Source organism: Oncorhynchus tshawytscha, linkage group LG03, assembly GCF_018296145.1.
Source record: "Oncorhynchus tshawytscha isolate Ot180627B linkage group LG03, Otsh_v2.0, whole genome shotgun sequence".
Classification (NCBI taxonomy): Eukaryota; Metazoa; Chordata; class Actinopteri; order Salmoniformes; family Salmonidae; genus Oncorhynchus; species Oncorhynchus tshawytscha.
Genome location: NC_056431.1, coordinates 25,673,004 through 25,696,525, shown reverse-complemented (window position 1 = coordinate 25,696,525; position 23,522 = coordinate 25,673,004). Strand labels below are relative to the sequence as shown.

The 23,522-nt window shown below is 40.9% G+C and overlaps 1 protein-coding gene across 4 annotated transcripts; it reads right to left on the bottom strand.

Annotated features, from left to right (window-relative positions):
- Positions 1–22,752, bottom strand: LOC112246591. 4 transcript variants are annotated; one of them, XM_042313099.1, is made up of 11 exons: positions 22,628–22,752; positions 14,321–14,450; positions 4,832–4,902; positions 4,486–4,638; positions 3,880–4,032; positions 3,352–3,612; positions 2,764–3,162; positions 1,361–1,618; positions 872–978; positions 696–745; positions 2–338 (listed from the first exon to the last, which is right to left on the bottom strand). In XM_042313099.1, coding segments are annotated over exons 2-11 (1,485 nt in total). In that variant the 5' UTR covers positions 14,323–14,450; positions 22,628–22,752; the 3' UTR covers positions 2–307. The 4 variants fall into 4 exon arrangements, with proteins under 4 accessions (XP_042169029.1, XP_042169033.1, XP_042169038.1 ...); XM_042313095.1 differs by lacking the exons at positions 14,321–14,450; positions 22,628–22,752 and adding an exon at positions 5,656–5,895 and having other exon boundaries at positions 1–338; XM_042313104.1 differs by lacking the exon at positions 14,321–14,450 and having other exon boundaries at positions 22,628–22,722.
- Between the last annotated feature and the right edge of the window lie 770 nt (positions 22,753–23,522).

Genomic DNA, 23,522 nt, shown 5'->3' with positions numbered 1-23,522 from the left:
GCATTCACCTGGTCAGTCTATGTCATGGAAAGAGCAGGTGGTCTTAATGTTTTGTAAACTCAGTGTACAGTAAAAAAAAAAGTAGCTATACATATTTATATACAGTATTTGTTCAATTGTAGCTCAATCATAGGTCATAAAGTATGATAATATACACTTGTGAAATCTATTATCAAACATCACGTGAAAACATCTTCTTTCTTGCTTCTTTTGTTCTTTTGGTGTTTCTTTGTGTCAGAATAGAATAGCTAAGACAAAATAGTAGAGACATTGTCCATTGACAGGGATTCCGGTCTGTATGATGTCTCTAGTTTCTGTAGAATCCTTTAGGTTGGGGGCTGTAAAAGAGGAAAACAGAATGGTTAGCACTGTAAATAACCATTCTCACACAGTATTTCTCAAATATGGGAGGCAACAAAAATCCTGTTTTCCCTATGAATTTAGTTGGCAAGAGTTGCAAAAAAGTTTAGGCTTCTACCTTGAACCCGCATCACCTTGAACAACTCTGCACAATCAAGGCCAATACACAGACGTTTTGTCCTTCAACCTAACCAAATTTGAGGGTCTGTCTGTCTGTGTGTCTGTGTGTGTGTGTGTGTGTGTGTGTGTGTGTGTGTGTGTGTGTGTGTGTGTGTGTGTGTGTGTGTGTGTGTGTGTGTGTGTGTGTGTGCGCGTGCTCAGGAAATGACACTCACTCTTTGCAGCGGCAGATTCTGCGTTTGCCACGTCTGGGCATCGTCACCCGCTGAAAACCAACAGAAACACACACACAGAAAAACTCAGTAACACTACCAACAAGACACAAAATGTAAGAGATAGTGAGTACATTTTTAAGCAAAAATCAACATCTGATTAAATCACCAAACTGTACCTGTCTGTGGCGTCGGTTGAGAATGACAGTGAGGATGAGGAGGAGGACGAAGATGACGGCTGCGCCACAGATGGTGACCAACAGCCACACGTCCATGGGGACTCGCTCTGTCCATCAGAACAACATCAAGAAAAACAGAATCAGTATGGAAGTTCTACATTGTTTCCAGCATATCAAATCAATAAAGATGTATTATCGCATAACAGTATGTGGTTTTCAATAATACTATTATATGGTAGGTGTTCAAATGCACACATCAGAGCTTCCTTCTTTACAGGCTAATAGTACTGTCTGCTATTACATTGTACTTAATTACTGAAGTAGTACTGTGGTACTATACTGTTTAAAGTGCTGCAGTAAGCGTGGCCACTGGCCAATAAGGCTAATTACACCCTAACCTCAATAGTCACAATCTAACCTTCACACATACACAGACCACCCACTCTAACCACATCCTGACCATGTCACTTCCTGTTTCTCCTTTCTTACCGATCTTCAGTGTGATCTCCACTGACGTCAGCTTGGTTTTGTTCCTCCACAATTCACACCTCCACCTCCCACCATTTATATCCCTCGCTTCCGGTATGGTGAGATGGGCGGAGTCGGGGTCGGAGCCTAAAGCGAGGAGGGAGGATTGTCGTGGTGGGATCCATTTCACTTTCAGGTCAGAGGTCAGAGGGTGGCCCAGGGTGCAGGTGAGGTTGACCTCCTGACCTACGAAGGCCACTGGAGCTGGAGAGGAAAAAACTGGACAGGAGGAGAGAGAGAAAGAGAAAGAAAGACAGACAGACAGACAGACAGACAGACAGACAGACAGACAGACAGACAGACAGACAGACAGACAGACAGACAGACAGACAGACAGACAGACAGACAGACAGACAGACAGAGAAAGAAAGAAAGAAAATTCACAATTTTGATGTGAATAAAAATAAAAAAAATAATTATTTTATATTATTTTACAAAAACGTGGAGAAACATGTTTTTTTAAATTAGTATTAATTCAGCTGGCATATTATCCTGGCAGAGAGAAACTTCATTATACTGGTCACGGATCCCTCTGGAACTTTCATCACGCACACCTGTCCCCTATTCCCACTGATTAGTATTTGTATATATGTGCCCTTTGGTTTACATTATTGTTCCAATGTCCATTGGTGCGTGTGAGTACCTGTGCTGTGTGTGTTGGCTTTCGTGCCCTTGTGGATTGCCAGATGATTACGGGTCTCGTCCCGCGTGTTAATCATTGTGCGCGTGTGTATTTATTCGAGGTACTCCTCGCTCTTTTGTTTGTGTTTCAACCCTGTGTTTCCGATGCGTGTTTGTTTGGTCTTCGTCCGCATGCCTTTACACGGCACGCTGTCATTTGGGGCGTCATTTAAAAAACTATTACGCATTCCTGCGCCTGTCTCCCGAATCATTGTTACCAGTGTGACAATACCCTATTAATACAAGTGGAGCCAGACAAGTGTACTATCCACTGAATTAGATACAGGACACAATACTCCGGGGACAGACTGTTCCCAACGAACGACAGAAGGAGATGAGAAAACTGTCTGGGTGTAATAAACAGAAGCATAGAAAGGGGGAATAGATTTGCCATGACTATGGTCTGACGGGTTTGAATGTCAATGAAAGGAGAAAGAGGGATAGAGGGATAGAGAGGGAAGAAGGGAAGGTCAGAGAGATGGCGGGAGGTACTGATTGAACAATTGAGAGCTGACAAATCAAAGTGATCTGTCACTCCTCACTTTTGTGGGCAGAAAGGAGGGGGAAATAAGCAATGGGAGAATTAAAGGAGGGAGGAAGGAAGGTAGCAACCAAGTCAGGAAGTAAAGAAGGAAGGAAGGAGAAGGACATTTTTCTCAGGACTGCCACAAAGCTTGACTTACCCTGTAGCACCTCCACACGCATACTTCTCTTCAGGGTGTCCCCCCTCTGGAATTCCACAGCGCAGGTGTACTCGCCCCTGTCCCCCTCCGTCACCCCTTTCTTTGACAGGGAGAGGTTTAGATTTGTCTTCTGCAGGGCGGAGACATCCAGCCCTCTCTTCTGATTGACCACCCAGGCTAATGGAGGCCCCAGGGAGAGGTTGGCGAGGGTCTGGAAGACTCCAGTGAGGGAGCCTGCCACTGGGCTTGGGGTAAAGGTCCAGCGGCCTCCCTGGATGCTCTTCTCCTGGCTGTCTGACCAGGATAGTGGAGGAGGAATGGAAAAGAAACATGGCAGATGGAGAAGAGAGAGGGAGGAGACAGAGGTGTAGATAGGCTGTGGATGAGCAGGGGAGAGGTCTGAGAAGGGAAGAAAGAGAGAGAGAGAGAGAGAGCGAGAGTGCGCAAAGAGAGAGAGAGAGGAGAGAGAATGAGAGACAGAGATAGGAAAGGGACAGTTTTAACCTCAGTCTGAAGACATTTTACCTCTTGAGGGGAGATTATTTAATCTAGAAGACCATAAACCATTTTATCTAACTTAACACTTACCTATTACAGTAACAGGGGTGTTGGCATAGGCTTCCCTGCCCTGGTATGTCACCACACAGGTCCACTCTCCATGGTCTTGGCCAGTGACACTCATTACTGTCAGGCTGCCGTCATTTCTGATCTGGGCACGCTTGTCCTCGTTCAGGTCCTGTTTCTGGGGACTAAGCCATCTTCTCTGTGTCCCCTTAAATATTTCCTCTATGTCACACTTCAGATTAAGATTCTTCCCAGCCAACAGGGGAGATACTGGCTGTACACTCACTGAGAGAGGAGAGATGGAGAGAGGGAGAGAAATAGAGCGTTAGAGAGAGAGAGAGAGAGAGACATAGAAAGAGACATAGAGAGAGAGAGCGAGTGAGACAGAGAGAGAGGTGGGGGTTATACAAAGGTACATTTGTATACATGTGTGTGCAGTACTTGTTTCCCCCACATGATGGTGACTGAACACAATGTCCCATTTCCTTCCTCATCTTTCTCATAACACTGACATGAGACATAGAAATCCCCTCTCTTTCACTCTGCACTTACCACGGAACAGTCTGAATGTGACTGAGGTAGTTGTTTGTGGCATGAAATCTTTCAATTCACATTTGAAGGATTTGAAGTCCTCCAGTCTGATATTGTTGATGATCAGGGAGAAGTCCGTCTTGGACAGAGACAGCCTGTCTTTCCACACTGGATCTGCATGTCAATAATCATGTGATTAGTATTAGTATTAGTATTAGTATTAGTAGTAGTAGTAGTAGTAGTAGTAGTAGTAGTAGTAGTAGTAGTAGTAGTAGTAGTAGTAGTAGTAGTGTGAATAAGAAATGTGTCTTCTTTCTGTGTTATGTTATTCCCAACCCACCTGGACACCACACAAACACATGTGAATGTGGAAGCAGCACAGGGCCACCTGCAGAGGCAGAGCAGTAACCCTGAGCAGGTCAAGGGTTAAGTGCTCAAGAGAACAACAGTAGTAGGCACCTGAGATTCTGACGCCAGCAACCCTCAAATTGTTAGCTAGTCAAAATCAGGTTGAATTTTTTTTTTTTAAAAGCCAACTACCAAATACTGTTTTGCTCAATATGTTTACGGCTCAAAAAGGTCACGCTCGATTAAAGACGGATACCCTCTAGCACTAATCTCACTCACCTATCGTCTCTCGACCATGGGAGTTGCGGGTTATCAAAGGTTGTGTGTCCATTCCAAAGAACCATTGTACCAACACCCTTTCTGAACCCCACTTTGATCTGGGGAGTGTGACCGTCTCTCCCACCTGACCATACACAACCACATCTTCAGCCCCTGTGGGAGAACACAGAAGACAAGATAAATATATATATATATATATATATATATATATATATATATATATATATATATATATATATATATATATATACTGTACGTCCAATAGTAAGTTACCTTTACAGAAATGTATCTGTTGCTATATAATAGAACATAGAGTATGAATCAAATTCAGAACATACTCTCTTACCTGTTGAGGAGATGAATAATGCAATAACGATTGAAAGGAATCCAGAAACACACTTCATTTTGTACTTTCTCCTGAAAACAAAGAGCAGCAAAAAAATCTGAGTAAGACGAATTGCTTTAGTCATGTATTTCCTGTCACCCAAGAACAAATACTGTGGAAACAAACAGTTCACATCAAGTAGCACCGCTTCTCGTTGGAATATAAAAGATCAAACAAATAACCTATAGCTACACTTTTTATATCCTCCTGTAGACAGTGACCCGCGCCCTCTCATGTACAATTGCTTTATTGTGTAATTGCAATCGACACCAGTCTCCAAATTGTGTCGGGGGATTTTGAATTTTGACGCACTGTATAATCAAAGCGCATTCTAAATAGCCTGTTTCATTCTGTCAAATAGGCCAATTAATGATACAGTAGAAGCAGCCAAGTTTGTGTGTTTGACCAGTTTGTTAAAATACTGTGGTACCCCTAGCTTTTACTCTTCAGCATAGTACAGTAAAGATTATTCACCTGGTGTAGAATTCTAATTTACAGCAGTACAATCGGAAAAGGTTGTAGGAGTAATAGTGAGTGAGTGAGGGAGTGAGTGAGTGAGTGAGTGAGTGAGTGAGTGAGTGAGTGAGTGAGTGAGTGAGTGAGAGGTCTAGCTTTGGATAACCTGGCCTATACCCTCTGTGACAATGTCACATACCTCACTCAGAGTGTGTTCAAGCTGTGTAAACAAACCAAGCAGCCCCCAGTCAGCTCTTTACCTGAAAAGTTACCCATCGCATGCTAGAGAAACACAAAGCCATAAACACCCTCTCACACACTCTCCTGACCTGGAACTGTAGTGATGCGAGGTGTGCCGGTCAGGCCTGGTTTCAGCTCGACTACGGGTGACTGGCGTGAAACCTTTGCTTCCCATTAATGGTATTTATTTCTAAACACTTCTGCTGGCTCAGCAGTCGGTCTCGAACCACGGCAGAGAGAGAGAGCCTGAGCCAGGCAACCACAGATCCTTGTTCTTGATTCACTGCAGACATTCTATGTTGCGTCAACACCCCTGAATCAAGCCTCAGCAGTACATGACAGAACGGTTACTGTCGGAGCTTTAGCTACTAAAGTGGAAATGTTCTTCCACAAACACAGAAGTCACTGGACCGCACCCTCACACAACTTGTCCCTCCAGCACTTTATGTTCCTCATTGCAGCTGATTCAACTTTCTGTCTGGCTGCTTGACATAGAGGCATGTGAAATCCTCCTAAATGGATGAAACATGTCTCTTTAAAAACAACGATACATTTGGTTGTAGGCTATCTTGTCTTGTCTTTGGTTGTAGGCTCCTGACAAGGTCTGATTCTTTTATTTTAAGAGTGTGCCATGCACCTGACAGGTGTGACATATCAAGAAGCTGATTAGACAGCATGCTCATTACACAGGTGCACCTTGTGCTGGCGACAATAAAAAGCCACTCTAAAAATGTTTTGTCACGCAACTCAATGCCACAGATGTCTCAGGGTGCGTGGCATGCTGACTGCAGGAATGTCCAGAGAATAAAATGTTATTTCTCTACCATAAACCGCCTCCCACGTTGTTTTAGAGAATTTGGCAGTACGTTTAACTGGCCTCACAACGGTAGAACACGTGTATGGTGCTGATGTTGTGAACAGAGTGCCCCATGGTGGCGGTGGGGTTATGTTATGGGCAGGCATAAGCTACTGACAACGAACACTATTGTATTTTATCGATGGCAATTTGAATGCACAGAAATATTGTGACGAGATCCTGAGACCCATTGTGAGGCACACTTTATTTTAAGGTATTTGTGACCAACAGATGTATATCTGTATTCCCAGTCATGTGAAATCCATAGATTAGGGCCTAATGAATTTATTTCAATTGACTGATTTCCTCATATGAACTGTAACTTAATAAAATCTTTGATATTGTCGCATTTATATTTGAGTTCAGCATAGATGTTACGTTAGTTATTATAGACCAGGTATTCCCAAACTGGGGTAAACCCAGGGGTACGTTCAATGCCATCGAGGGTACACCAAATAAAAATGTGATTCACATTTTTTTTTTATATATATATATATATTAAATAACATTTTCAAACAGTCCATTTAGATTTTCCAACAGGGCTTTGCATTTGGGTGAGGTTTCTTTCTCCCATGAGTAGCCTTGTTTCACTGCCAAAAATAAAATGAAACCATCTAGTGTTCAGTGAAATAACAACACAATGTCAAATACAGGTAGCCTAGTCAAATAATGAACATCCAATCACATTAACCGTTACTCTCTCGCGGGAATTTCAACTAACGGTCCCTATGTAGCCAAACATAGCTGATGCTCATACTGTTTGCTCGAAAATTGAAAAATGGTTAAGAAAAAGTAAGGCCCACGTCCATTGAGATACATACAAGCTCTACTGGTAGTACTGCTACTACCAGCAGCTTAACACCTGCACCTGTCGATGACACAAGTTGTTCTACTTCCACGAGCACATCCAATGTTAGCAGCAGTAATTCTACATTTGTTGTTAGCCCAGCTAGCATGGACACTGACAGTTGTGAATCTGATGCAGCCAAGGAGCTACTGCTCCCTTACCCGGGAAAGCACCGAACAACAGACAGGGATGTTGGACCATCGAAGAGGCGCAAATATGATGAGAACTACATTGATTTGGGGTTCACTTATATTGGGAGTAGTGCCTTTACTCAGCCACAGTGTGTTATATGTGCAAAAGTACTATCTCACAACTCGATGAAACCTTCACCCGTTGTTCGTGTTTCTTGATTTGTTTTATGTTGTGTTTATTTATTAAAACACTCACTACCTGAACTTGTTTCCTCACTCTCATCATTACACATGCCAATTAGAAAAATATGCCACAGGTGTTTTTTGAGCGAGAATTAAGATGACTTTCAAGTAGTAAGGCATGAAAAAATCAACAGATACCATTAATAAGAAGGGTCTAGAAGCGTCTTATATGGTGAGCTACCAAGTGGCTAGGACAGGCAAGCCCCATACTATTGTGGAGGACTTAATTCTTCCTGCTGCCGCAGATATGTCTGGAACAATGCTGCGGGAGAAGGCCAAAAAACGATACAGATAATGCCTTCATTAAAACAACACCATTTCACGACACATCAGAGAGATGGCCAGAGATGATTTGAAACAATTACTGCTTTGGATACACGGCAGTTAATTCTATGCATTACAGCTGGATGAGTCAACAGATGTGGCGGGCCTGGCACAGCTCCTGGTATGTCTGTTACGTTTATGGAGGGTCAATTAAGGAAGACATTCTCTTCTGCAAACCACTGGAAACAAGGACAACAGGAGAGGATATTTGGAAAGTACTGGACAGCTTTGTGACATCAAATGGACTTTGGTGGTCAAGATGTGCTGGTATCTGTACTGATGGCGCAAAAGTCATGACAGGGAGACATAGTGGAGTGGTAACGCGCGTGCAAGCAGTTGCTCCTGACGCTACTTGGGTACACTGCAGCATCCACCGAGAGGCTCTTGCTGCCAAGGGAATACCTGACCGATTGAAAGACGTTTTGGACACTACAGTGAAAATGGTTAACTTCGTTAAAGCAAGGCCCCTGAACTCTTGTGTATTTTCTGCACTATGCAATGATATGGGTAGCGACCATGTAATGCTTTTACAACATACAGAAGTGCGCTGGTTATCAAAGGGCAAAGTATTGACACGTTTTTTTAAATTGAGAGATGAGCTTAAAGTTTTCTTTTCTGACCATAATTTTTACTTGTCTGACCACTTGCATGATGACGAGTTTCTCACACGTCTGGCCTATCTGGGGGACGTTTTTTCTCACCTGAATGATCTGAATCTAGGATTACAGGGACCCTCCGCAACTATATTCAATGTGCGGGACAAAATTGAGGCTATGATTAAGAAGTTGGAGCTCTTCTCTGTCTGCATTAACAAGGACAACACACAGGTCTTTCCATCATTGTATGTTTTTTTTGTGTGCAAATGAACTCAAGCTTACGGACCATGTCAAATGTGATATAGCGAAGCACCTGAGTGAGTTGGGTGCGCAATTACTCAGGTACTGGATGGATGACACAAATAACTGGATTCGTTATCGCTTTCATGCCCTGCCTCCAGTCCACTTACCGATATCTCAGCAAGAGAGCCTCATCAAAGTTGCAGTCTGTGAAAATTGAATTCAATCAGAATTTCTGGACTGGGCTGCACTCAGAGTATCCTGCCTTGGAAAATCGAGCTGTTAAGACACTGCCGCCCTTTGCAACCACGTACCTATGTGAGAGTGGATTCTCTGCCTTCACTAGCATAAACTAAATACAGGCACAGACCTGTGTGTGGAAAATGATTTAAGACTGAGACTCTCTCCAATACAACCCAACATTGCAGAGTTATGTGCATCCATTCAAGCACACCCTTCTCATTAACCTGTGGTGAGTTATTCACAGTTTTCGATTAACAATAAGGTTTTATATGTAAGATGGCTAAATAAAGAGCAAAATGATTGATTATTACTATATTATTACTTGTGCCCTGGCCCAATAAGAGCCCTTTGTCACTTCCCACTTCCCTCACTCGTTCTTATGTTTAAGAAATTTATTGTATAGTGTGTGTGTGTGTGTGGCAGGCTTACAATGATGGAACAAAAATATATATTTGAGAGTGCGCTGACCCTGGTGCTAGATGGGGTACGCAGATGGAGGTTTGAGTGTTTGAAGGGGTACGGGACTATAAAACGTTTGGGAACCACTGACCTACAGTATCACTGTATTTTGATGTTATGTTCAATAAAGGCAGCAAAAACTGTAACTGAAGAGACCCAACTTCTGTTCCTCCCTTTTGCCATGTGCTGTAAATGCCATATTTTACCCATTTAAAACACATATATTTAGATACATTTACTGATACACATTAAATTGATTTCATTTTCTTCCCGTTCCCATGACAGTGATTCTTGTTGCTTAATACATCATCATCCGAGTAAAATAAAAATAAAAGAGAGAAAGGAAGGGGTTTGTGGTGGTCTCTGATTTAGAGAAGTTGAGAAACAGACAAAAAGAAGAGGAAGAACGAAGAAAGGTGGAGGGAGAGAAGCAGTAGCTTTGTGGTGGGCCTTGGTTGAGAGAGGGATGGGGGAGGAGAGAGAGGGGGCGAATGCCTGAGGCTGTGGTGGGCCCTGATTTCACGAGGTGTAGATTTGTATCCCTATGCTCACCTCCTCTCCTCCCCTCTCACTCACACACCCCCCTCCCTTCCTCCTCTATTCCACGAAAGGCGGATTTCTCCACGCTTGATGGAAGAAAAAAAAAAGACCACAATGGCAGTCGAACACTGGGAGTGTGGTCTATGGTAGTTTTTTTAATGCTGTTTTCTGTGTTGTGTGTGCATGCATGCGCGCGTGTGTGTGTGTACATGTGTGTATGTGTGTGATAGTTAGGTGTGTTGTGGGTACTTTCAGAATTTTTGTCTGAAGCGTTCTGCACCTTTTAATCTCTTTTCATCTTAAGACAATTCTCAATCATTTAACCTGTGTGTGAAAGGAGTACAGTCAGCTCCTGATCAACGTAACAGCTTCGGGCTGCCATGACAGGGATGTGCACTTAAAGGTGGCATGGAGTTATCGGGAGCAATTCAAAGAATGTAATATAATCAGGGTTGTAAAACTTTAGTGTGTTCTGTCAACTAGGCCGCAAACAATATCCCCTTAGGAGATGATTATGTTCTATTGAATTTAACATTGTAGAATTACTCCACCAATCTATGAATAAGTGCATTAATAAAACATAGTCCTTTTTTATTTCACTTTAAAACATACACATATCATTATTTAACATTTTTTTTTACAATGACTGCCTACCCCCATCAATGCTAGGCCAATTGCGCACTGCCCTATGGGACACCCAATCACAGCCAGATGTGATGCAGCCATGATTTGAACCAAGTACCGCAGTGATGCCTCTTGCCCTGAAGATGCAGTGTCCTAGACCACTGCGCCGCTCGGGAGACGAGTGAGTGTGAGCTGCCGTGAGCTGGCATCATGTTATTCAACGTTATTGTGTAGAAGACAGGGTGTCTACTGGGGAGGACTATACAACAATATACTAGTAGTAGATTGCTATCTTGGTAAAAAATAATAATAATCAAGGATTAAGGTACTCTTTATAGTGTGTTAGAAAATGAACTTGCTACCAGGGTAAGGGTTATTATATGGGCAGCAGGTAGCCTAGCGATAAGAGCGTTGGGCCAGAAAGATTGCTAGATCAAATCCCTGAGCCTACAACGTGAAAAATCTGTCTTTGAGCAAGGCACTTAACTCTATTTGCTCCAGGGTGGCTGTTAATAATTGCAGACCCTGGCAGTGACCCCACTATCAAAGGGTGTCTCAGTGGAAGTTGGGATATGCAAAAACAACAACTTTGAAATAGAATTCATGTGCATTCGGAAAGTATTCAGCGCCCTTAATTTTTTTCCACATTTTGTTACGTTACAGACTTATTTTAAAATGGATTCCATTGTTTTTCCCCCCCCTCGTCGATCTACACACAACACCCCATAATGAGAAAGCGAACACAGGTTTTTAGACAATTTTGCAAAAAATAAATACATAAACTGAAATATCACATTTACATAAGTATTCAGACCCTTTACTCAGTACTTTGTTGAAGCACCTTTGACAGCAATTGCAGCCTTGAGTCTTCTAGGGTATGACGCTACAAACTTGACACACCTGTAACTGGCGACTTTCCCTATTCCTCTCTGCAGATCCTCTCAAGCTCTGTCAGGTTGGATGGGGAGTGTCACTGCACGCTCTTTTCAGGTCTCTCCAGAGATGTTCAATCGGGTTCAAGTCTGGGCTCTGGCTTGGCCACTCAAGGACATTCCGAGACTGAAGCCACTCCTGCATTGTCTTGGCTGTGTGCTTAGGGTTGTTGTCCTGTTGAAAGGTGAAACTTTGCCCTGGTCTGAGGTCCTGAGTGCTCTGGAGCAGGTTTTCATCAAGGATCTCTCTGTACTTTGCTCTGTTCATCTTTCCCTCGATCTTAACTAGTCTCCCAATACCTGCTGCTGAAAAGCTCTAGGAAGAGTCTTGGTGGTTCCAAACTTCTTCCATTTAATGAATGATGGAGGCCACTGTGTTCTTGGGGACTTTGAATGCTGCAGAACATTTTTGGTACCCTTCCCCAGATCTGTGCCTCGACACAATCCTGTCTCGGACAATTCCCTTGACCTCACTGTCAAATGTGGGACCTTATATAGACAGGTGTGTGCCTTTCCAAATCATGTCCAATCAATTGAATTTACTACAGGTGGAACTCCAATGAAGTTGTAGAAACATCTCAAAGATGATCAATGGAAAAAGGATGCACCTAGGCTCAATTTCGATTCTCATAGGAAAGGGACTGAATATTTATGTAAATAAGTATTTTTATACATTTGCAAAATGTTCTAAAAACCTGTTTTCACTTTGTCGTTATAGAGTATTGTGTGTAGATTGATGAGGGAAAATGTATTTAATCAATTTTAGAATAAGGCTGTAATGTAACAACATTTGGAAAAAGTGAAGGGGTCTGAATACTTTCCGAATGCACTGATAAGCACCAAAATAATTATTAGCAGGTGCATGGGGGGAAAAAAATATATCCAGTCGTTATGGACCCAGATGAAGGTTGATTGAGATCATTTAGATTTTTTTTTATTAGCAGTGTGCTGGATTTTTCCTTTTTTTATTTATTAGCCTGACTCTTCATAATAAGAAATGCCTTTATTTAAGTGCCATAAACAGATTCTTAAAAGCTTGGAGGCGCTTCGGCCTTCATCAAGACACCAGAACTCATCTTGGCATTCGTAGTTCCTATCTCTTTTCATGACAACCTCACCATTCTACCTTTTTTATTTAACTAGGCACGTCAGTTAAGAAGAAATTCTTATTTACAATGACAGCCTAACAGTGGGTTTACTGCCTTGTTCAGGGGAAGAACAACAGCTTTTTACCTTGTCAGCTCAGGGATTCGATCCAGCAATTTTTCAGTTACTGGCCCAACGCTCTAACCACTAGGCTACCTACCTACCTACCTGCCTGCCTGATTATAAAAATGACTTGACATGTTTTTAAGATCAAAGTTAGGTCGAGATATCAGGCCGTAGTTTGTGTAAGTAAAATGTTATTTCATTCAGGCCAGATGTTAGACCTGTTAATTGTTGTAGTACGATACATTATATGATGAGATAAAATATGTTTTGAAGTATTTGTTATAGACCATTCCTCACCTCTGAACTCTGTAAGACCTATCTGTCTGTTGGGGTTGGTAACGGCAGTGGAATATGAGAGAACCAAAAAGAGAAAAGATGTGAGGTGCCGGAGGTAGAGGAAGCATAACGCTATATAGAAGCGAGGGAGAGGGAGAGAGAGAGAGAGGAGAGAGAGAGAGAGAGAGGGAGAGGGAGAGAGAGAGGGAGAGAGGACAAGTGATATATATATATATATATATAGAGAGAGAGAGAGAGAGAGAGAGAAGGAGGGAGGACAAGTGATAGAGACAGAGAGAGAGATCGCACCTGAACAGTTAACCCAGAAAAGCAGATGATCATATCTGTGGTCTTTGGCAGAGGTTAAACAGCAAACAGAGAGAGGGGGAAGGGGGGGGGAAGGGAGGGAGGGAGGGAGGACAGGATCTGTCTGTAAAAAGGTGAAGGAATCATCTTACAGAATTGTCTCTCATTTTAAGGTAGTGGAACTCTGATGCATGCAGTTGAATTGTACGCAGTACAAAACATATGATGGAATGTAAAATCGGACTAAATCATTGTTCCCCATAGAGCTTATCAACATAAGTAATATGAGTATAATTGTTGAACCTTTATGACTTGTATGTAAGGTGTGTATTAGCCATGTCACAAATGTAAGCCAGGGGATTGAATTTCAATGGGACCAGATAGGCCTAGCGCAAAGAGGGGTGTCTCTGGTTTGAGGGCATCAGTTCAGAGAGGGCCTTTACAGTACATTAAAAAGTAATCATGAGATGTCTGCAAAGTGTTATAAAGTACAATGGCAATGAAACCATGTCTATTTACCATGGTAGTACGACAGGGTAAATACATTGGGTTGACCGCCATTTCGACGTATATCTGAAACGCACTTGTTACCTCTCTTATTCTGGTTTAAGGTTAAGTTAACAGGTTTTACTTTACTGTGAAAGCAAAGCGGGCTCACACTCCAGGACAGCATGTAACATTTTATGAAGGTGAAATAAATTACAAATATTCTGCATTCATTAATGCAAAAAAAAAAACACATGTTTTCTCTGTAAAGATAATTGTCTGATTTAGACTACTCGATGGTCTACTACGAGCAGTCATAACAATGATCAATAGTTATTACATCAATACTTTCACATTGTTTACCACAAATCAATGATCACGGAGTGCTATTATACTATATTACATCTAGCATCTTAGTTAACATCCTTTCTATACTTACATTTGGTGGATAGCATTGAGAGTCCCTCGCCAATGATCAAGAGCCAGGCGGAAATGTTGATTTTCAGAGAAACAACTTTGCTTTTAAACCCCGTTGCACCTCCCTCACTGCTGATTGGTCTATAAGGAATCTGGAAATGTACAGTTATTGGTCAAATGCGTTAAGGCCAAAGCAGTGACATTTTTAATTGGCTGAAGAAAGGGTGGATTATCTTGGCAAAATGTTTCGCTAGCATGTTAGCGCAGTAACAGCCGGTAATAACAAAATAGGCTACATAATAGTTCTTATTTGAACCATTATTATTATATTCATTGTTGTTATCATCATCATCAATATTATTCTAACCCACATAACAATAGTCAGTCAATTTGATGTACTTCTGCCGGTCGTTATTTACCTTACATTGCTTCGCTGGGGCCATAAAATTACAAATGTTTTACTCAGCCACAGGTTAGACAGAACATAAATCAGCAGAGAGAAACAAGCAAACTAGAAACACACACAAATACAAATAAGTATATCTCTTGTTTCATTATATATAGTCAAACAACAGTTTAAACATGAAACTAGGTGCCTGCAGCACATAATTATTGAGTCAGTAAAACTATCAAAACTGACATCAATATATATATATATATCCCTTTCCTGTCGTCAAATTATGTTATTCATATTTTTTTATAATTTCATAATTAATAAACATACTTTTTTTATGCCGAAAATCCGCTGTTTCTATGACGAACGGTTTCAGTCTTCTGTGATGCATATAAAGCATAATATTGGGATGCAAACTCAAAATTTAAAACATTTCAGGTGTCTTCATTTTTTAAGCCGAGGTGTATACATTTGTTTCAAAGTAGATTTGTTCAAGACAACCCAGAAACACTTTGTGTGACCCTGATTTAGCCCACTGCAGTAAAAGGTTAAGGTGTACCGATTATAGGCCTGAATCAGATTCGTAGGCCTTTGAAATATACAAAGTTTAACAAAGCATCACATTTAAGAGATTACAATAATGCCCTAAAAAAGCTTAATCAATAAAGCTTACCACTGAAAGAGAAATGGACCTGCCCAATGAATCTGTGGCACTGAACCCTTGAAAATCATTACACCATATTTAGCAGGATCCATTTTGAAAGCGCATAATCTATCCTTATTCTAATGACTACCATCAGACCATTTTTGGTTATGAAATTGTAATCTTTATCCTACAAACACATGCACAGATTTATAGCCTACATTTCCACACGTGAACAAGTTAATAATTTATAGAAGAATTCATATTTCATGTGACTTGGTTGATTGTTTTTTTTGTTGGGAAAAGCAACACGGTAACGTCACAAAATTGGGTACATGAATAAGAGCAGTTGAATGTAGACTATATAATTAATTTAAATGACCATTGAACAGCAGGAACTATTGTAGATTGCATCTTGAAATATTTCCACAGATTTGATGCGAATGTACCAGTATGCTACGTATTTAACATTGACCATATAGTTGTGCAATTGTTACTCACAATCAGACATACTCCTTGAGTAATGTATTCAATGATATTACATTTCCTACCCAGAGTCACAACTTTTACAAGATAACAAAATGACTTCAATCCTCTTCACAATGACTCTAAACTCAGGTATATAACTCAAAATTCGTAATTCATAACAGGCCTTATCCAATTGGTGCCCTGTGTGAGGAGCATCCCTTACACACTTGGTGCCCCGTGTGAGGAGGATCCCTTACACAATTGGTGCCCCGTGTGAGGAGCATCCCTTACACCATTGGTTCCCCGTGTGAAGAGCATCCCTTAAACAATTGGTGCCCCGTGTGAGGATCATCCCTTACACAATTGGTGCCCCGTGTGAGGACAATCTCCTACAGTATGAACCTCATTCCACATTGAGAATAACAATGATCTATTCTAGTAAATCAATGTCAAGTTCGATTCAAGTAAAATTCACTGCTAGGCAAATTTCGTGGTGCACAATTTCGACAAGAAAGAGTTGAGATAACTGAAATAACTCTGACAGAAATGATCAAGTATGACAAACCAATATCAAAAATGTTATTTCAAATATGAAAAATTGCAAAGAGTCATGCATAATCATTCATCAACGCTACCTCAATGAAGATGAAAAAATGTATTAAATGTAATAGAGTGAATCGAAGCTTGATGGCACTTTTCTGTTTCACTCAACAACTATGATTGCATGTTTTACTAAGTTCAATATAAAACCCATAGCAATTGCTAGTCCCTTGAATCTAGTGCATACCCTATTTTATAACTTTTAAAGCCTAGCAGGTTCTAACCGTTGTCTTGGGTGAAGAAACACCTGTGTTCACTTCACATGTGCCTCTCCATGCTGTATATACGTAGCTCTGCAGAGAGTGGGATCTTGTCTGCACTCAAAACTACAGTAGAACCCCAGAACCCCATATACCACCTGTTAATCTATATGTCCCTAATTACCTGCATTACAAGTTACTGTATATGAAAGTCTTAGAGCTGAAGTCTAGAGATAAACTTGAGATGTGCTCGCGTAACTTGTCCACGTCAAGGCATTTCAAGACTCGTCTTGGTAAAGCCTAAAAGTCAACAACAAAAAGTATCCAACGTTCAATCCAGGTGTTTTTGATTTTCAATAGAATGACGGCTTTACTGTGTCTTTATGGGAAAGAGAACATGGGCGGCAGGTAGCCTAGCGATTAAGAGTTTTGGGCAAGTAACTGAAAGGTCAATGGTTCAAATCGCTGAGCCGACTAGATGAAAACTGTCGATGTGCCCTTGAGCAAAAGCACTTAACCCTAATTGCTCCAGTAAGTCGCTCTGGATAAGTGCATCTGCTAAATGACAAAATAAAACTGTCTAACCATCCAAGACTGTCTTCTAAGTGAAATACATAGGCAAGCACATATTTCTATCTATGAAATATGTGTGTTTGACTACAAATGCCTTCATGTTCTTTGGCCATTAAAGCCATTGTTCAACTGAAGAGTTACCTGTACTAGAGAAACACTGTTCAGGTGGTTTGGAGACAAGAACCACAACAAGCACCATACAAACATGTCACTCACGTCTCATCTCTTTCTGAGGTTTGCATTCTTTCATGCTCTCTTTGTCTGCCGCGCTCTGTTCTGAGATGAACTGAAAAAAAGGGTTGAACACACCCTGTCTCTAAATTATCACCTACTTGGGCCTTTTGGTAGGACTTTAGAACGCTGCATGTATAAAGGCCTTGATAACGGATTTATTAACGCTCTGCGCATCATTAAAGAAGTTAGGCGTGGGACCTCTGTCGAAAATGTACTGGTTCAAGGACACCATCATCCTCACTCAAAAGATTGGAAAGACTGCAAAAACCAGTTCAAAGCTCAAATACACTAAGATATGTTACGCATAGACTCATAGAAATACACACGCTGTCTCAGATTCCAAAACATGTAGTTTGTTGTATTTATGTTTTCTGATGCAGCATGGGAACAAGAAAAGCTTTATAAAACATGTACCAAAGAATCTCCCGTGGAAAACACCTGAAAGTGAGGACTCCCTCGTTAGTCAGAGACCTAACGATTTGAAGGTGTTGTGCCACACACCACACAAAGTCATTACCGAAAAAGAGACTGAGAGATAGTGTGGGGGGTAGGGAGAAAAGAGGGGGTGATTTGTTTTTCGAGACATCCCTAATTCCTCTTATGATGTCCCCCTCTTTCCTATACATTGGGTCTCTCTCACTCTCGCTCTCTCTCTCTCTCTCTCTGTCTCTCATCAGGTGTTTGACGGTCCATTTGGCCGCTGGAGTTCCTGGTTGCGTGTTTGATATGGAAGGCAGTCGAGCTGAGACATGAAGAGAGCTGTGACCAAGACAGATGGGGAGGTACCTAGTACTGTTCCCTTTGCTTTCTGTCACTTTGAATCATACATTAACTCTGTTCTTTTCTCGTGTTTAAAGAAATAACCGTTAAATGTCAGTGGAAAGAGAGGCTAAGAATAACAAAGATGTGACATTTTGTGAAAGGATTGTGAAAACACATGTTTTTTTTTACAATACACAGTTCATGTTGGTAAACTTTGTTCAAGGCCTTTTGAAACCCATATGTTGCATAACTGCCTCCCTTAGCCCAGAAAGTCTCCATCTTCTCTTTCTGTACCCCTATACTATTTATCTGTTTTCCCCCTTTCTCTTCCTGTCTTTCTCTACTATCCCAATGGTCTGCATGCTTTGATGTTTTCATGCGGCAAAATGTTTACGATTCTTTTTATTTGCATGAAAACGACGTACTTCAATGTATGAACTTCAATATACTTACTCCAACTCAATGTATTTTTACAGTTAAGTGTTTAAATAAAGGCAATTCATATCTAATTGTTTGTATTTGAACATATCCGAGAGAGCTTTTAGCTCTCTGCAGGCGAATAAGGAAAGGAATGTCACGTGATTGAAATATCATAATAATGAAACAATTGGCCAAAATAATTTAGCACGGGCAATATAAAGCAAACCACATTGAGCACTTGTTGTGAATCAGGTGCAAATGTATTTTGGTAATCACCATGAAAACTTTGACATAAGCTGACGTATATCTGCTAGAATTTAAAAACGACAACCCAAGTGGAAATTACAAGAGGGAGGACCAAATGTCAAACACAATATCTCAGTCTTACTTTGAATGGAGAAAACTGATCAACAGAGAGAGAGAGAGAGAGAGAGAGAGAGAGAGAGAGAGAGAGAGAGCTATTAGTCATGTTTATGAAAGTCTGAATGAGGGAATCCTTGTATCTCATTATGAAAAATGATCCCTCGCCTGCACAGTATTGGAAACATGAGAATATTTCTACGGTGACTCTAACCAAAGGAAGCACCTGCCTCAGCCTGAATGGGTGTTCTCTATTTTTTTTAATGCACCTGCAAGAGAGGACCAAATACAGATGTAGTTGACAACAAAATATGTATGTTAAGACTGTCTTACTTTACTTGAACAGGTTTTTTTCTTTTGTGTTCATAGGCATCCATCAATTCCTTTAATAGGCCAGAGTTGTCAGTAGTGTTCTTCAGTACTCAAGTATACAATACGTGTCGTAACAGTAAACTACACCAGTAGCTTAAGCTGCGTACGTTTCCAATGACTGAAACCAGACTGAAACCAGTACAGGTTAATGTTACTGTAATAGACTTTCCAACACTACAGTTTAGGATACTATAGCGTTGAATGTATTCCCAATCAAGTCATACTTTAAATCCATAGAATATGTACATTTACTCACTACACAGGGTTGATGTGCAAATCCATATACAATGTACACCATTTGAAAAATAGTGCTTTGTGAAAAGTACATCTCTGTTTGAGTATACTATTGTGAATGACATTGGCTGGGATTTGCAGCCTTGGGGATAAACGCGACTGGATTGAAGACTGCACCAATTTGAGTATTCTACATCTATCGTAACATTTTATAATAATGAATTTTAAGGTCTGCCTAAATTGCTTATCTTCATTGTTACACAGTAAGTTGACTATGAAGTAAATAGATGTGCAGAACTTTCTGTTCTTGATCTATACTGTATATGCCTGTAGGTATTTGTAAATATATGTCAACAAATTACATGAATTGGTGACATATCATGATTTACAACCAAGTAATAGTTTATTAGCTATTTAGCAAATCTTTAAATAAAGTGTTACAGATACAATCCACTAACGTGTTTTGAGCTTGACTAAATATCGGCTGACCGGATTATAGATATTCAATTGTAGTAGATACTGTGTATGCGTTGCAACTGAATACCTATCGTTTTGGCTGCTTTTTAATATTACCAGCACACGCTGGGATGTGTCCTGTTGTTCAATGGACATTTAAATGAATGATATACCCACCTATTGAATGATCTGTTTTCATTTGAGTTTTAGTAAACAATCGTATAAATGTATATCTTGAAAATATCATATTGATCTCACGGACGGTCCTTTCCCGGCTTCCATTTGGATTGAAACACAAATGTAAGATTGTGACCGTGACGGATTGTGATTACCTTGGACAGGCACATGACTATCATGTTGTGTTTGTTCACATGACCGTCCTCATGTTCCTTAACGTTTGAAACAAACCTTTTTAATGATCGAGTTTGCAGACCGTCCATAGTAGGCCTAACCATTCTTTCCCAAAGGATAGTGAAAAATACTACCCTTCAGGGTAGTGGGCTCAATTCCATTTCAATTCTGTCAATTCAGGAAGTAAACTGACATTCCAATCCAATTCCAATTTTACTCAACGCTTCTCTATGTGACTGAATTCAAATTGAATTGACCTCAACCCTGCTATCCGTGCTACTTGCATCACTGCTACTTGTTTCCCAAATGATAAAGAGGGACCTACTGGTGAACCGTATCCAATTCCTACTTGACCGCAGCTAAAGTCTGTGCTACTACCAGAAAGACAATTCAAACAGCTTTAGGTGGGACATGACTCAAAGACGTTCATGTATCATGTCTCTCTTGCCACAGTTGCTGTTGTTTCCTTGGCCTCGGCCCTCATCAATAGACAGGACTTGTAAACGCTCCTCGGCAATACTGAGCTGTACATATATGCAAAGGCCTACATTACACCTTACAAATACTTAGAACTTTACAACCTCCAGTGCCGTTGTAAACTTCATTTCCTGACCGTGGATATTATATTAAATCTCCTCCGGGGGATTTGTGGGTCTTAAAATGAAACAACTCGCAGGTAACAACAGGTAGAGTACTTTATCTTGTATTCGTTCTCCGATCACAAGAATGCAGCCGTGTAGGAATTACTGTCAACATCAAAGCTCTTCTCTTTCTCTCTGGACACACACAGGTAACTTCTGGGAATAATTAAGTGCTTCAAAAATAAAAGTAAACGGGTACCGGCGGTAATAATAACTCAATATAGAATCAGAATCAAAGTACTCTACAACAACCTAGGCTACTACACTATTGCTACAAGTACATGTTTTACCAAATACGTATGGCATACCCAATGCAAATGTTACTGCGATCCCATACTGCTATTGCAAACACACTTGTTGTTGTTCCAGAGGGCCTAGGCTAGAGTACGACCTAATCAGAGATAGATATACACCAAGTTGACTTCTCTGCATACAATGTAGGCTAAACAATAGTCACACTCATTAGTGTACTTACTCACACCAAGCACTGACTTCATAGCAATCATACAATTTACACCAAATAGCATCTGGCCAGCCATCACCCAAAACTCTCAAAATGCCTGAAAAAGACACTATTCAACATGTTATTTCATTACAACTCTGGGTGCATCTAAAGAGAATTGTTTTAATCACTATTGTAGCAAATGGCGATAGTGTAACGCACCTTGCGGGTCTCCCAGCCCGTAGGCAGACCATCATACCACTGCTCCTTTTTGGGGGGGAGGGGGGTCGTAAAAGGCCTACCCAGGGAAGGTCTGTTACACAGTCCCCTTCATTCGGGAGAACGTGTCCCCACGCTTCACTATATCAAAACCCTCTCCGATGGCTCCCAAGGCAACATCCCACCATTGTTGGAATTTTTGCAGACGGCAACAATGTAATGCCCCTCGCATGTCTCAAACCCAGGTCTTCCAGCCTGTAGGCAAGACCTGCAAACCACTACCTTCAATAAGAGTTAAGCCCTTTTGGGGGGGATTGTAGCAGGCCTATCTAGGCAAGGTTTGTTACAGTATATTCTACAAAACCTGCTGTTGGAAATAGCCTACATACACTCAAACCGTTATTGTCAATAATCCATTATATCTTCCAATATGTGGTTCCAGCAGTTACGGTAGGGACACAAAGCATACTTCTAGGGCCCCTGCACTTGAAAACAATATATACATGTACTGTATCTCAGGCAGTTGCCCAGCCTACAGCTGGTCATGTGAGTGGAAAGACCATACACTCGTTTACAGTTATGTTCAGGATCATATTGCGAAATATCAGCAGGTATTTCACAAGTCTGTTTTTTGTTGTCGTTCTAAAACCTCCCTGCAACACGCACGATTCCACTAACATTGTATTATTAGAACCTGTGTCCTTTTGTCATTGTGTCAATTCTCCAAACCCCATTGGGTACCACGAGAGAATATATGATTGATAAACGTTCATATGGCTCTGGGTACTACTCATCCATAGCTATGGATCCCTTTAGTCCAATGTCAATACTATTCTTAGTACTGGCACAGTGAATGAACGTTTGTGTTTTCCTAGATAATTTGTTTCTACATTATCCTCAGTCTGACAAATCCATCTTTATCATAAGTGTGAAAAATACATGTAGTAACACTGTACTCACCAGTCTGATGCTCCCGGTGCAGAGATGAGATCAGGTCTGACATCACTCAGACTGTACACACTGTTACACACAGGGAGACAGGAAGCTAGACTGCAATATATGATCCCCGCTGATCCTCTCACTGGTGCCTTCTGTGTCACATACACACACAGACACACAGGCACACACACACAGGTGCGCGTACACACACACACACAGCGGTGTAAAGTACTTAAGTACTTTACTATTTATATTTTTGACTACTTTTACTTTTACTTCACTACATTTTCCCTGACACCCAACAGTACTATTTACATTTTGAATGCTTAACAGGACAATGGTCCACTTATTGCGACAACAACCCTGGTCATCTCTATTGCCTCTGATCTGGCGGACTCAATAAACACAAATGCTTCATTTGTAAATGATTGTCTGAGTGTTGGAGTGTGCTCCTGGCTATCTGTACATGTCAAAAAACAAGAACTTGGTGCCGTCTGGTTCAATTAATATAAGGAATTTGAAATGATTTATACTTTTACTTTTGTTACTTAAAGTATATTTTAGCAGTATATTTTAGCAATTACATTTCCTTTTTAAAATTATCTATATATTATTCTACTTTTCACCCCCATCCTTAAGAGCACCTGTGCATCAATCTAAGTATCAATCTAAGTAACATTTTTTTTAAACATCAAAAACATTAAGCTAGAGATGCACGGGCTGCGTCTGAATCCACCACATCCGCCTATGTCGGCCTTCCACATCTGCGGTGGAATGTAGCCGAGCTACAGCAGTGTTTGTCAGACCACGAGACATCACAGAAACGTGTGTAGCGTCCGAGCGGTTTAGTCTACAAACACTATATGGAAAGGGGAGACTCTAACGAACATGCTGGTGTTCTGCGTTTTGCTCTAGG

Excerpts from the sequence above, each read along its gene's own strand:
- LOC112246591 (XM_042313095.1), bottom strand. The coding sequence starts at position 5,741 with ATGGGAAGCAAAGGTTTCACGCCAGTCACCCGTAGTCGAGCTGAAACC. Across the intron at positions 4,903-5,655 it reads TCGCATCACTACAGTTCCAG|GAGAAAGTACAAAATGAAGT; the intron begins GTCAGGAGAGTG and ends CTTTGTTTTCAG. Across the intron at positions 1,619-2,763 it reads GCGTGTGGAGGTGCTACAGG|TTTTTTCCTCTCCAGCTCCA; the intron begins GTAAGTCAAGCT and ends CCTCCTGTCCAG.